At 50.8% G+C, this 13,926-nt stretch overlaps 5 protein-coding genes across 5 annotated transcripts; 3 read left to right on the forward strand and 2 right to left on the reverse strand.

The window, feature by feature from the left end:
• Positions 1–883: 883 nt before the first annotated feature.
• Positions 884–4,705, forward strand: N7487_004298 (reverse transcriptase; the record flags this gene model as incomplete). Its single annotated transcript, XM_056872045.1, has 1 exon — positions 884–4,705. The coding sequence occupies one exon, from the start codon at positions 884–886 to the stop codon at positions 4,703–4,705; it is 3,822 nt and encodes a 1,273-aa protein (XP_056729765.1).
• An 832-nt stretch (positions 4,706–5,537) lies between these two features.
• N7487_004299 (uncharacterized protein) lies at positions 5,538–7,329 on the forward strand (the record flags this gene model as incomplete). The annotated part of the gene is made up of 3 exons (XM_056872046.1): positions 5,538–6,677; positions 6,743–7,187; positions 7,241–7,329. 3 exons carry the CDS (start codon positions 5,538–5,540, stop codon positions 7,327–7,329), a joined length of 1,674 nt encoding a protein of 557 aa, XP_056729766.1.
• An 879-nt stretch (positions 7,330–8,208) lies between these two features.
• Positions 8,209–9,022, reverse strand: N7487_004300 (uncharacterized protein; the record flags this gene model as incomplete). Its single annotated transcript, XM_056872047.1, has 2 exons — positions 8,209–8,764; positions 8,826–9,022. The coding sequence occupies 2 exons, from the start codon at positions 9,020–9,022 to the stop codon at positions 8,209–8,211; spliced, it is 753 nt and encodes a 250-aa protein (XP_056729767.1).
• An 864-nt stretch (positions 9,023–9,886) lies between these two features.
• N7487_004301 (fumarylacetoacetate hydrolase family protein) lies at positions 9,887–10,883 on the forward strand (the record flags this gene model as incomplete). Its single annotated transcript, XM_056872048.1, has 4 exons — positions 9,887–10,057; positions 10,120–10,252; positions 10,301–10,726; positions 10,780–10,883. The coding sequence occupies 4 exons, from the start codon at positions 9,887–9,889 to the stop codon at positions 10,881–10,883; spliced, it is 834 nt and encodes a 277-aa protein (XP_056729768.1).
• A 1,252-nt stretch (positions 10,884–12,135) lies between these two features.
• Positions 12,136–13,075, reverse strand: N7487_004302 (uncharacterized protein; the record flags this gene model as incomplete). The annotated part of the gene is made up of 4 exons (XM_056872049.1): positions 12,136–12,425; positions 12,472–12,590; positions 12,647–12,873; positions 12,929–13,075. The coding sequence occupies 4 exons, from the start codon at positions 13,073–13,075 to the stop codon at positions 12,136–12,138; spliced, it is 783 nt and encodes a 260-aa protein (XP_056729769.1).
• Between the last annotated feature and the right edge of the window lie 851 nt (positions 13,076–13,926).

Here is a 13,926-nt window from a genome sequence, read left to right on the forward strand (position 1 = left end):
TTTCGCCAAATTCGCGCGCAATATCAATGATATTTGGCTCATTTCGGGATAAAACCGCTTTGCAAGCCTCGGGTAGGCGAGATTCATCAAATCGCTAGATTTAGGCCGTTTGGGTGGTTGAATTGGCTGGTGGGTAGGTTAGGTTACTGGTAATAAAATGGCCAGGACTGCGGGCGCACCCAAACCGCTACCCGGTTTGGGTGGGCAGAAAGGCACGGATAGTGGTCTTTTTGGCCTGTGTGGGAAGTCAGGTGACCTCAGGTTGATCTCTCTTTAGAAGAATACCCCGGCAACTCTTTTAACTGTACATGTACCTTCTCATCATGTTCGGTAAATGTGTCTTTTAGAAGCGTTGGAGGAAAGATGCCGTACCAGTGAAACCTATGGAAGTCGTTTTAGGCTTGAAGATGGCGTCTGCAACCTGTGGCGATCCAATAGACTGTTAATAAGGTGCAATTCACAACCACAGCGCTATACTAAGCATGTAGCTCTAGCTGATAAATAGGGAGTGGTTTTATTGGGATTGGCTCACAATGTAATCTTACGTGATATCTACACCGACATTACGGAGGGCCTCTTCCTCCTACAACTGCCTCGATTAGACCGGTTCTCGATGCACAAAGGCCCAACAAGCTGAGATCCGCAAGACTTGCTCCCTGGAGCTTGCTAAGGCACGCGTAGAGAGACAGTGCTGCATGCAAGTCCCCGAAACCGCCCAGGATCAAGACACGGTCACGAACAGCCATCCTTCACCATTCCCCTTCCGCACGGCTACCCCGCCGCCTCAGGAGCCCCTAGACTCCCCACCAGTAACGAACAGGGCAGTCCGCTTCGCAAGTCCTAAGCCACAAAACAGCTTCGACGTCCTAATGCACGAACAACTATGAACCACCGAAAATGCCCAAGGAAAGAACCCGTCTCTATACTCCAGCTGAATGTTGGCCGCAACCCAGAAGCCCACGCGATTGCCCTCGCCCAGGCACACTCCAACCATATCGACATTATCCTTATACAGGAGCCCTACATCTACAAAGACCTCGCTCGAAAGATCACGAAGAGACACCCGTCCTACGAGTGCTTCTCCCCAACCGATTCCTGGGAGGCAAGTGGTATCCCGCGAGTCCTTACCTATGTCTGCCGGAATAGTGGCATCCGAGCCTCCCAGCTCCGTCCCGACACAATAAGCCAGGAGATCCTCTCCGACCTTCTCCCACTCCAGATCTCCTCATGCTTAGGGCAATCTGCCCTGATATTCAACATATACAATGCTCCAGTCGCTGCAATCCGGGGAGGAGAAGCAGCGAGAGCTCTCACTTGCTTGCCCGAGTCCTACTTCACAATGCCTACCCTGCTTGCTGGAGACTTCAACCTACTACACACCAAATGGCAGCCGTCTCTCCATCGCCCTCCTACCGCCTTTGCGGGCGCATTTACAGAATGGCTCGACGAGCGTGGACTACGGTTTACATCTAAGACTAACATCCTCACACATAATAGAGGCAACGTGCTGGACCTTGCCTTTGTCTCAAGCTCCCCGAGCCTCCTAGGAGCCAGTACTAGGGTCGCACACTACCTAGACGCTACCTCTGATCATCGCCCACTTCTCACGGATATGCCTTGGGAACACGGATCTGTGGAGACCCCGCAAAGACTAAGGTTTGACACACTAGACCACACCCGCTTCCCTACACTTCTCGCTGCCAACTTAGCGAATATCAGGAGCTCGGCAGAGAGTAAAGAGGAATTAGACTACCTTGCAAATGAAATCACCGCGGCTATTCATAGCGCATACACAGCCTCTGCAAACAAGTCAATGCCCCGGGGAGGGGGGCAACGATGGTGGAACACTGCGTGCAAGAAGGCATTACAAGACTACCGGGCCGGACTCTGCACACAGAAGGACTTCCGGCGAATAACCCGACGCGCCCAAGTACAATACTGGCGTGACAAGATCAACGCGGTAACTGAGGGCAAGGAAGTCTTTGATATGGCCAAATGGCATAAATCAACAGGCTCGTACCGCAGCCCCCCACTAAAGGACCCCTTGAGGCCTGACAGCCCCCTAGCGGTAGACTTACAAGAAAAACGAGATATCCTATCCCGGAACCTACTTCAAAACACGGCTGAAGCAGGAGACATCCCGCTGGATACTCCAACTGTCCCATCTCGCTCCCTGCCATTCCCCGAGATAACCATGGCCCAAGTGGAGAACTCAATGCTGCAAGCAGGAAATACGACCCCTGGCGCAGACGAGCTACCCACCTGTATATTCAAGGTGGCATGGCCCTTGATCAAAGACATGGTACTTGCGCTCTACCAGGGTTGCCTTCGATTCGGCTACCACCCGAAATGCTTCCGACATGCAGTGCTGGCTATAATCCAAAAGCCAAACAAGACCGACTGGTCGAGCCCCAGGTCATATAGGCCAATTGCCCTCCTGTCAGTACTCGGCAAAGGCCTCGAGAGACTAATCGCCCGAAACATAGCATGGATTGCTATCCACTATAAAGTCCTCGCTAGTCAACAGTTCGGGGCCCTGCCCCTGCGTTCAGCAATTGATCTGACTACATGTCTGCTCCACGATGTGGAACAGGCTCTCAACCAAAAGAAAACAGCCTCACTCCTCACCTTCGATGTGAAGGGAGCCTTCGATGGAGTCCTCCCTGGGAGACTAGTCCACAGACTTCGATCACAAGGCTGGCCTGATAAGCTAGTTCGCTGGGTGGCCTCCTTCATTACAGGGCGAGTAGTACAGATCCGCATTGACGGCGAAATAGGACCAATAACAGAGGTACTCTGTGGCCTACCACAAGGTTCGCCAGTGTCCCCCATCCTGTTCATGCTTTATCTAGCCCCGCTGTTCCGGCTCGGAAGTGCAAAGGCCAGGTTCGGATACGCAGACGATGCAGCTATCCTGGCAACTTCTCCATCCCTGGAGGCTAACTGCCGAAGCCTGTCAACCTCCCTGCAGGAAGCCCTCGACTGGGGTACCACGGAAGGAATCACCTTCGCGCCTGACAAATATGAACTGATCCACTTCTCGCGCCGTCAGGATGACCAGGATCCTAGCTGCACACCAGACGTCACGGCAGGCCCGATCACAGTCTCTGAGAGTACAAAACGCCCTTACCTGCGTTGGTTAGGAGTCCTCTTTGACAAGAAACTCAGCTTTAAGTATCATGTCGGTGAGACAACCTCGAAGGCCCCGATAGTTGCAAATGCCCTCCGCGGCCTTGGGAACACTATGCGCGGGATCAAGCCCTACCTTATGCGGCAGGCTGTGACAGCCTGTGTACCCCGAAAAGCCTACTTTGAAGCGGAAACCTGGTGGCCAGGTCGCTCGCGCCACTGCCCCCGGGCAGGCTCTATCTCAAACCAAGTCCAGGGACATCTGGACAAGATAGCCAAAGTCATACAAACGGGGGCTAGGGCAATTCTCCCTGTCTACTATACCACTCCCTTACCTGCTCTGTATCGCGAGTCAGGGCTTCTGCCAGCTGAAGTGGAGCTTGACTATATAGCCGCAGCCGCTACCATCCGTGTTCGTCGCCTAGATCCTCACCACCCCCTACGCAGGAGGGCAGCAAAAATAGTGCAATCTGGCTGGAAATCTAGCCGGTTTGCGCGCCGAATACTGGCCCTGCCGGAATCAGAGCAGATAGACCCGTTGCAACATGCCCCATGGCTCCGAAAGGAGTCACGGGCGGACGCTCAGCTACGAATAAAGGCACCTAGCGGACGATCAAAGGAGCAGGCAGCTGCCGACTTCCAATCCTTTTACTCCTCCCTCCCAAGCAACGATATGAAAGTATTCACAGACGGGTCGAAACTGCCTGATGGTATGGCAGGTGCTGGGTTTGCTTTATACCAGACAGGAAGACTCTGTCACCAATCATCCTTTTCCCTCGGACCAAACAAAGAAGTTTTCGATGCCGAAGCTGAAGCAGCTCTTGCTGGTATCAAATCAGCCATACAGTCTTACACCGCACGCTTCGCCACTGACCTCTGGGTCTGCCTAGACAACCCGGAAGTAGCCACCCGCCTGCTCTCACCTTTTACGGGGTCATCCCAAGAAGTTTTTGAGACCTTCCGAACCCTGGCTTCGACCTGGCCCGAGCGAGAGAGGTTCTCCTATACAAAGGAGGGCTCCGTACGTATTTGCTGGGTCCCCGGACATGCAAAAGTCCCTGGGAATGAAGAAGCCGACCAAGCTGCGAAAAGGGGAGCTGCCTCAGAGCCCCCTGTTTCCCCCATCTACTCCTTTGCCTCGCTTAAGCGTCAGACAAAGGCTGCTGTAACCTCTGGCCTGCAAAGGCACTGGCAGGCCGCGGCTCCGAAGTCATACCAGGATCTTTGGATCACCTCCTCCCCCAAATGCCCGGATGAGCTGCGCCTCCCACGCCACTTTCTCGCGCGGATCCTGGCAGCTCGCACAGGGCACGGTGATTTTGCAGACTACCATGAGCGGTTCAATCATGAAGACGCACATCTATATTGCCGGTGTGGAGCCAGGAAGTCTCCAGTTCACTTCTTCTTCTGCCGAGTAGCTAAGAGACGCCTACCCCGACCCTCAGGGCCTCCCTCAGAGACAATTCCCTTCCTTCTGGGAACCCCAAAAGGCGCAGCCAAACTGGCTGCCTGGCTAGCAGAAACTCGATTCTTTGACGACATCTGTCCAAGTCGGCCCCTGCTTGAGAATGCCTGAAAAGAAAAGAAAAAGAAAAAGAAAAAAAAAAGAAAAGAAAAAAGGGGGAATAAACGTAGAAGGAAAGATAGAAAGTAGAGAGATGGAGGATTGGCGGATCATGGTGCGGAGACGGATCCATGCAGCTGGCATTGCTATATAACCTGCTATTGCAGACCCTCCTGTTGACCGAGGCAGCTATGTGAATGCGCCAAAGTCTCTTAATTGTACATAGAACTAGCAATAGTTGGAGACGCCCAGGACTCACCCCCTGGCGGCCTTTGCCCCGATCGGGGATAGTGGATAGCGTGCTCGTCACGAGCCACGGCCGTTAAATACACACTACTACTAATAATACAACTGCCTCGAGAGTCAGTTGCTTGCCTCTGCGACTAGCTCGTCATCTCTCACGCAGTCAAGTCTTGATTTTGCCCTCCCGCCTTCCCTCTGTACATAGAATCCACTACAATACAGACACATTGCCTCCCCTCAGGGGAGCGCGGACGGGCCCTCTCTGACGCTACGCAGCGACAGGTGACCCGTTATGGCCAAACTATACTCTTCTTGCTCCTCTTGACTGCGTGGGGTCACCAATAAAAGAGAGTTTATGCAACCGTGGTTAACGATTGTTTTTCCCCGGAACGAATCAAGGGCCTATCTTCCCCGGATTCTGCCCCGGATTCTGCCCCGGATTCTGCCCGATTGGATTGCAGACCCAAGGAAAAAGTGGAAGCGGTAGCTAAGATGGAGGCGTTATACCGACTGGAAGCATACTTAAGCACGGCCAATCCATGAGGCCCCTAACTCTTGACGATCCTCTCCAGAATTCCCGCCTGGCTACAAACCCAGGAATATGGACAGTGATAAGGAACACATTGAGACCCTTGAACGGGTGGCAAACACAATTGTAGTCGAACCGCAGACGCGGATGCAATGGGAAAGGACCATAATTGCGTTAATAGTAATCCTTGTCTTTACACAACGCCCCGCTCGTTTTGCTGTGCTGACATCTCTGCAGGCTATCAATGCGTCAGTTTTCGCCGGGATTATCGCGCTCGTGGGCTCCGGTATGCTCGCTATGCAAACTACGGAGTACCTTGGTGACAATTCCAAATCTGCGTGGCTGAGCACCATCGTGACGATTTTCACCCTATCTCTCAATCCAATGCTGAGCCAAGCAGCTGATTACTGGGGCCGCAAGTGGATCGTGATCATAACATCGCTCTGCGGCTTGGGAGGTGCACTCTGTATCTCAAGATCGGGGGATATACAGACCTTGATAGCTGGTTTCTGCGTCCTGGGCATTTCCTTCGGCTGCCAATCTTCCCAATACGCCGTCGCTTCCGAAATTCTCCCCCGTCAGCATAGGTCATATGGGCAGGCTTCTGTCAATGTTACCGCTGGAATTGGGGCAATTGCAGCTATACTTATGGGTGGTGCGCTCCTCAATAACGATAACGCGAATTTCCGCATATATTGGTACATTGTTGCAGGACTTTACTTCATAGGCGTCGTTGGTGTGGCCATAGGATACCGACCTCCCCTGCGCGAACAGGAAAGCACTTTGACAAACCAACAGAAGTTTGCCTCTATGGACTGGGCCGGGGCACTGATGCTAAGTATAGGTCTGGTTACTTTCTGTACTGCTCTTCAGTACTCGGAGAATCCTTACGGCTGGACCAACGCGCATGTTGTTGCTCCTTTCGTGGTCGGTGTCGTTTTGCTTGTCACCTTTGCAGTGTACGAGTGGCGGTATAAGGATGACGGGATTATGAACCATAAACTCTTCGGGGACAGAAATTTTGTGGTGGTGGTGGTAGCCGTTTTTATTGAAGGACTGGTATACTTCACCACCAACAGCTACTACGTTTTCGAAGTCCAGACTTTAACCCAGATGGACCTGTTCCAGGCTGGCCTCCGCTACAGCATTCTGTTCTTCACCGCATCTGCGTCTGCTCTCTTTAATTCTATACAACTCGGACCAAGCGGTTTTGTGAGACACTCATCTTCGGCTTCATCTGCTTTGCTATATTTAACTCCCTGATGGCGTCGGTCAAGACCAGTACATCAGCCACTGTCCTCTGGGGATACCCAGTCATCGGTGGAATAGGGCTTGGGTGCCTACTCACGAACCTAACCGTTGCCGCACAGATGAGCACACCGAAAGGCATGATCTCAGTAGCTACAGGTGTTGTCATAGCTACTAGAAGCTTCGGGGCGTCAGTCGGGCTCGCAGTGAATAATGCGCTTTTCAAACGCGCCATCGCCAGCAACCTCGCCCCAAAAATCGCGGCCGCAGTCTTACCACTCGGGTTCCCGAAGTCCGAATTGGGCAGCCTTATTGCGATATTATCCTCCGGAGACGCTGCTGCTATTGCGCAAGTACCGAATACAACTCCAATGATTCTGAGCGCAGCAGAGACAGCATCGATAGAAGCATACGCTCTTGCTTTTCGAAATGTTTGGATCTGTGCAGCTACTTTTTGCGCAGCTGGACTAGTCTGTAAGTCTCCCGCTGTGATCCGTTGACATTCCCTTCTGACACCTAGTAAATAGGTGCTTGTTTTCTCAAAAACGTGAAACATGAATTCACTAAAGATGTCGACGCTCCTGCTGCAGAGGAACGCTCAGTATTTGCGGAATAATTGTCGTTGTCTGCCCAGGGGATAGCCTTTGGCCCAGTGATGAAGCCTTGTTTACCAACGTTTCTTCTATCGGGTGGGTCTAGTTCTACGATTGAAGACGCCTTCGTTATGACCGTTATGTGATCGAGGGCCATGGCACCAATACCTGATAATTTCTGAAGAGCATGGACTTGATAAATTCGCCCTAATTAGGGAATGATATGTTCCAGCGACTGAACCAACCTTCAGTGAGCGGTGTATATACAAGGAAATCCGAGAACAGTTTAACCCCTTGGACCCGCACGTATTCTTCCTCAGAGACACACAAGGGGGACTAGTTCGGATCACCGGGTCTCATATTCTTTTCGTAGCCAATAATATGGCGTTATGCCAGGTGTTTGATATAGCCACATCTAGCTTAGCACATCGCGAGTGGAGGCTGGCGAAAAAAGCGTGAGTCTGGAGAGTTAACTCAAATTTTGAGTACGAGCCGAGAAACAATCCGTAAGTGTTCGAAGGGAAATCAGTTTTCGGCGTTCCCTATACTAAAGGCTCCCAGGGGCTTGGTAAAAGTGACTGAACTTCACAATTAGTTGTGTGAATTAAGAGTAGGATTGCGGATTGAAATTGACAACATCTTCCAGAGACGAGCGATGTCCCACAGGTCTGGGATGACTTACAGGCTAGGCTACCCTACCCGGATATAAGCAGGCAGCCTTAGATAAATTACTAGGGATAACAGGACAAATGGGTTCATAGCTTTAAAAGCAATCGCGACATCATCCCTTGTCTGATTTCTGTCTATTCATCTTAGTCTGCATCAGGTGTCTTATCACTAATTGAACTATAGAAACCTAAACTCAGCGGCCAAGGACTGTAGAAAGTCTATGAGTAACGAAATTAAATTTTGGACTTAGTTATGACATCTGGATACGGAACGTCTGAACCCGAAATCGTAGCCAGAGTTCGCCATGCTCCCCCATCAACGACCAGAACATGTCCACTAATGAAACCGCCGCTTTCCGAGAAAAGAAAAACAGTGGCGTTCGCAATATCTTTGACCGTGCCATACCTCCCTAGAGGAATGCTGCGTGACTGTGCCCTGCTCTTGGATAAACGATTGACCCCCTCCGTCCCGCTAATTGGGCCTGGACTAATGACATTGCTGGTTATCCCGAGAGGTCCGTATTCAATAGCAATGTTGGCGGACAAGGCATCCACGCCGGCTTTGGCAACAGCGGCATGAGTCTGAAGTGGGAAACCGGTATAATGTAGTGTCGCGGAGATAAAGATAATGCGTCCAGATGCCGAATTACGTTTGTTGGACTCCACAAGGTAAGGCAAGGTTGCTTTTGCGGTATTGACGGAGCCGAGGACGTCGATGTCGACGATGCTTTTGAACGCGTTCGGAGAAATAGAGGAAAAAGAAGCAAGGAAATTCCCCGCCGCGCCAGCTCTGCATGATTTTTTTATATTAATCTCCAGACAGCATTCTAACTCTCAGAATGGGACCTTACATAACAAAGTCAATGGAGCCCAGCTCAGCCACACACTGACTCACGGCTCGCTGTAGACTCTCGATACTGCGCACGTCGATTCCACCTATACCAAGTACTCTGCTCCCGTGTCTGACTGTTCCGATATCTTGGGCAGCAGCTTGAGTCTTCTCCTCATTTCTTCCCACTATGCAGGCATTGGCACCGAGGTAAACCATGGCACGAACCTGGGCGGAGCATATTGTACCGTTCCCACCAGTGCAAAAAACAACTTGGCACGAAAATATATTTTCCTTCCAAACGTTGGAAAGGTACGAGGCCCTCATCTTGCGACTGACACAATTCATTCGTCGCAGCTATCCTGGACGATTTAGAATAGGACTCGGCGTGTACAAGTAGTAGCGCTTCCGGGGGAGCTTGACGAGCACGGTACTTTAATGATCTGGATGTTCCGCTCTACCGGAATCATGCCTCGGTACAAGCGGTAATATGTAGCGCCATCGGGCAATTTTTCCAGCCTTTCCTGCCGTGTTCCCTGCTGTAATTGATTTATGACCTCGGCCTAGCCTTCCGCCGACGAGACACCGACGATATTCAATAATGGTTGTCGCTAGACACGAACACTACTACAGCAGTGAAGCAGCTGCAAGTTCTGCCCAGTATCATTATCTGAAACCGTCCCAAAATAACCACATCATCATTGCTTTGCTGCTGCTACGATCGAGGGACTACCCGTAGCCGCAGGCGAGCTCAATAGAACCCCTCGCATAATTGTATCGCCAGCTGGGGCAGACTTTTGACGAAATTATTATTGGACGATCATTGAGTAGTGGACTAAGATTTCTGGTCGCCACCTGATCAGCACATTCGGAGGTTTGCGAAAGACCACAGTCAAGGTGAAAGAGATCAGTACCAGGCGCTTTGGCGGTAGGACCGTCTCCCCGGATAGCGGATTAAGTGGTGGGTCCATTTTGTTCCGGGGATGCGGAGAGTCCGCCTGACATTAAACTCGGCCAGAGGTCAACCCACACCGAAAGGTGTCTGCTTTTCTTATTTCAAACACCAAACCCTAACACTTGACGATGGCGGTATCACGGTTTATCAGATTCAAAGACGAGCAAGGCTCCATCTACTATGGGGAGCCCTGCCAAGACGATCTGGCGGGCAACCTCGTAAATGCTACCGTAATGGTGCTGGAGGGAAATCCATTCGACGGGCTAAAGCCGTTAGGATTTGAGGCGAAGGTGGCGAAGGTGGGCCTTGATTTTCTCTTGAATTTGCACAGACCTTGTATTCTGACCCAGATTCCGCGAAGATTCTCTCTCCATTGGAATCTACTCCCATCATTCTCTGTATTGGTCTCAATTACAAACAGCACGCCGAGGAGGCCAATCTCAATATTACTCCATACCCTGTGGTTTTTAGCAAGCCGGCAGATGCACTCACTGGTCTGTGTTTGAAATTATGTCGGTTTTGGTCAGTGCTGACACGAGCAGGACCTTACGACGACATCCACGTACACCCTGACGCGACCCCCAAGCTCGACTACGAAGGCGAACTAACTGTTGTGATCGGAAAGGACTGTAAAAATATTTCGGAGGAAGAGGCGCTAGATTACGTGCTGGGATACACCATTGGGAATGATGTCAGCGCAAGGAACTTCCAAATGCCCGATGTTAGCGGCGGTCAGTTCTGCTACGCCAAGTCGTTTGATGGTTTTGCTCCCATCGGTCCAGCTATCAGCATGACCGATGCCATTCCTGATCCGCAAAAGTTGTCTTTCATAACACGAGTGAACGGAATGAAGAGACAAGAGACATCTACCGACGACATGATTTGGCCGGTGAGCCAGATCATCGCTCATCTCAGCCGTGGAACAACCATAAGGAAGGGGACTCTAATCATGACGGGGACACCGAGTGGTAAGAAATTGCTAAATGCATTCCTGTAGAAACTCGTCCTAATTTTACTGCAGGCGTGGGACTATTCACCCCCGACGGGTTTCTTCATCATGACAGTGTGGTCGAAATTGAGTTGAAAGGGCTAGGAACAATCAAGAACCGAATTGTATTTGACTGAGCTGCAGGCCAAATAGAGAAAATCACGTACTTGATATTTTCTTTTTCGCCTCCACATATCCATCTTGGCACAGATAGGAAGACCCTGCTCCCTTCCCTAATGCACATCTAGCCCCCACGCGCAATCGATGCTCGCGAACTCTTAAGCGTGTGAGAAATGTCTATTTCCAGCCGATAGCGGCGAAGTTGTAATATTCTTTCATTAGGTTCTCAGACACAATATCCGCAGGTCCACGGTTTTTTTCCTGTGAAACATGGAGGTACAGTAAATTTCGACAATAGATATCCTCTCCCCTCGCACAGACACACAAACTTTCTTTCCTGGTGACCCACTAGTGGGGCTATGTCCAGATCTGCCCCCATTATAGCCAATCATACCATCAATCGCTGCATGTAGAGTACCTATACCAGCCGCACACAGGTTAGCGTCGTCTGAGTGGGGCACTGGGAAAGAAAACCGGAGTGCCTGGGGGGGTAATCTGTTTTCGAAATCCTCTGGAGCGCTGTAAATTGGCTAGATGGATGGAGAATCTGGAGTCAAGGAGTTCCAAGGCCCTGATTGCACAATGAAAGGTAGCGGTGTAGGTTGATGTTTTTTCCTTGCAACCAGACACGACACAGTCATAGCGGGATTGAAGTAGGTGCTGTAACGAAAAGGGACTCTACATAGAGGCACAAAAAACATTAAGGTAAATGCAATGACTCAACCCGGCTCGAGCATCCAGTTTTCGTTCATAAAGGCCAATGCTTCGTATTGTTCAACAATTTAGAACTATACATGAAGGCGTTGGATTTTCATGTATGATATCATAACTCATACTGTGTGGAGTCGCCGCGCGAAGCTCGGGGATTCTTTGTTGAAGCTATTCGCAGATGGGTGCCCTAGGCCCCTGCAGGGAGCGAGCCTGAGGATTCTGCCGATGCAAGCGCGACTTACGTCCTCCGCATTTCAAGGCTCTGGTCTGTCCAAGGGTGAACCATGCTGAAGAGGGATGTGGGGTGCAGGACAAGTGGCGATCCAGTTTTCACGCGTACCAAAATAACCATCCTAGCACCGTACTAGCCGAGCATAAATTATCTGCTAGCTCGTTTCGGGCATAATTATAGTTAGCTTGCTATATCCGTCGAGTCAGTGGCACTCTGGGGCCACCGCATTTCCCAGCATCGACCCGCCAGCCTTGGCCGTCGGTCGGTTGGTTTCAAATTTCCCGGTGAGATCCAAAAAAGTGATTCATTGACAGCTATCCTGCTATCTACTCATTGGCCAGGTTTGCTCGCACCTCCGCTGCCAATGCTGGCACATCTAAACTGCCCAGGAGAGGCGTCTTGTTCCATTTCGCCAGCTCGTACGCAGTCTGCACAATTGCCTCCATCACATCGACACTGTTTCCCAGCTGGATTGAGCCCTTGCAGTGGCTCCGGGCTTGCCGGACTGCTCCCAGCCCAATGATCGACGAAGCCACCACCAACTCCGCCTCTTGCAGCGACAAGAGCCTACTTCCGGCTATCAAGTATCCGAAGATTGTAGTGTGTGCGTAGTAGGCTAATTTCATCAATCCTGGTTTCCCAAAGGGGGTGGGAGCACTTACATGTTTCAGGGAAGTACTTGCCCACCATCGGAGCGACATCACTGTTGCCCACCCCGCGGTAGATCAACTTTGACGTATCGATACCGACGGTGTGGTAATCCTTCTCCGAGAGGGGTATTCTGGTTGTGTGTCAGACTGCAGGATATAACTTTGAGACGACCTGAATATTGCTCACCTTGGCGTGGTCTCTGTGATTTCAACCCCACTCGCTCGGATTTCTGCCACCAGACCGAAGATAGCGGGCATCGTGTTAGGCAAACCCACAAACGGCGTTGCGATTGTAATGGCCTCTCGGACAATGGTCAACGCCTCCTTAAAGCTATCGGCCGACTGTGTTTCGGTGGCGTTACGGACGAGATCTACAACCACATCTCCCCGGCCCAGAGCGCACAGAATAGCACTCTATGTGCACAATTGTTAATTCGGATCCCGATATTAACCAGTAGGGGCCTCATACAATTAGCCCGAGCGCAAACCATTTCTTTTCTGACGGGCCAGCGTTCTCAATCTGTGCTGTCAGCGCCTGGAAAAGCTCCGGCTCGAATACCGCAGCATCAGCGGCGAGATTGGCCTTGGTATATGCGTCGGCGAAATTGCTAGTCATCTTTCTGGATAATAGTTGTATCTGCTGGCCCAAATGCGATGTCTGTGTAAACAGGTTGAGGACGATGGCGTCTTTTCAAATATTGAGCAAGCCACGCATCCGGGGAGCCTGCTGTGTGAGCGTCAGCATTTGCTCTTCCGTGGATCGGAAGGCCCCACCACTTCAAGTGTGGATAAAAGTTTTTGTGAACCGTACAGTACTCCGAACAGTAGGGTTCCATGAGTTTGAAACCCCGATAACTTTTCAATAACAACTTAGTAGTCATGAATTGAACGATTAACCAAAGAAATGCTATCCTTGCCTAGACTTCGGCAGGACCCATCAAAACCCGAACCCAACCCGAACCCAACCAAACCCATCATGGGTTTTGGGTCTAATTCTATAACCCATCATGGGCAGGCCTCTGCACGAGACCGAAAAGACCGCAACCAAGACCGCACTAGACCGCACCGCGCGGTCTTTGGTCCTAGACCTTGAGACCGCCAGGCAGTCCTACATTTTTAGGGACCGCACCACTGCGGTTTGGTGCGGTCCTGCGGTCCTGCAAAAAGACAAAACATCTTAAACCACGAGGTATGCATAATTTATGTAGAAGTCACCCGTATTTTTGAGTATTCTGCTTTCAGATGATATTTAATCCTATATAATCCTGCGGTAGGAGAAAGACTATTTCTGTTTACCGTCTGTTAATTTCTACCGAAAAAGCGAGGATTGACTGATTTCTTTATGAAAAACTTAATTATGCTGTTCATGTTTTTATTAAAGATATACGAAATCCTCATCCTGTCTCCAGTAGACTTCGGCAAAACCCATCATGGGTTCAAGATTTGGACCCAAAACCCATGATGGGT

This window comes from Penicillium crustosum, assembly GCF_028827405.1.
Source record: "Penicillium crustosum strain IBT 35664 chromosome Unknown utg000002l_segment0_segment0, whole genome shotgun sequence".
NCBI lineage: Eukaryota > Fungi > Ascomycota > Eurotiomycetes > Eurotiales > Aspergillaceae > Penicillium > Penicillium crustosum.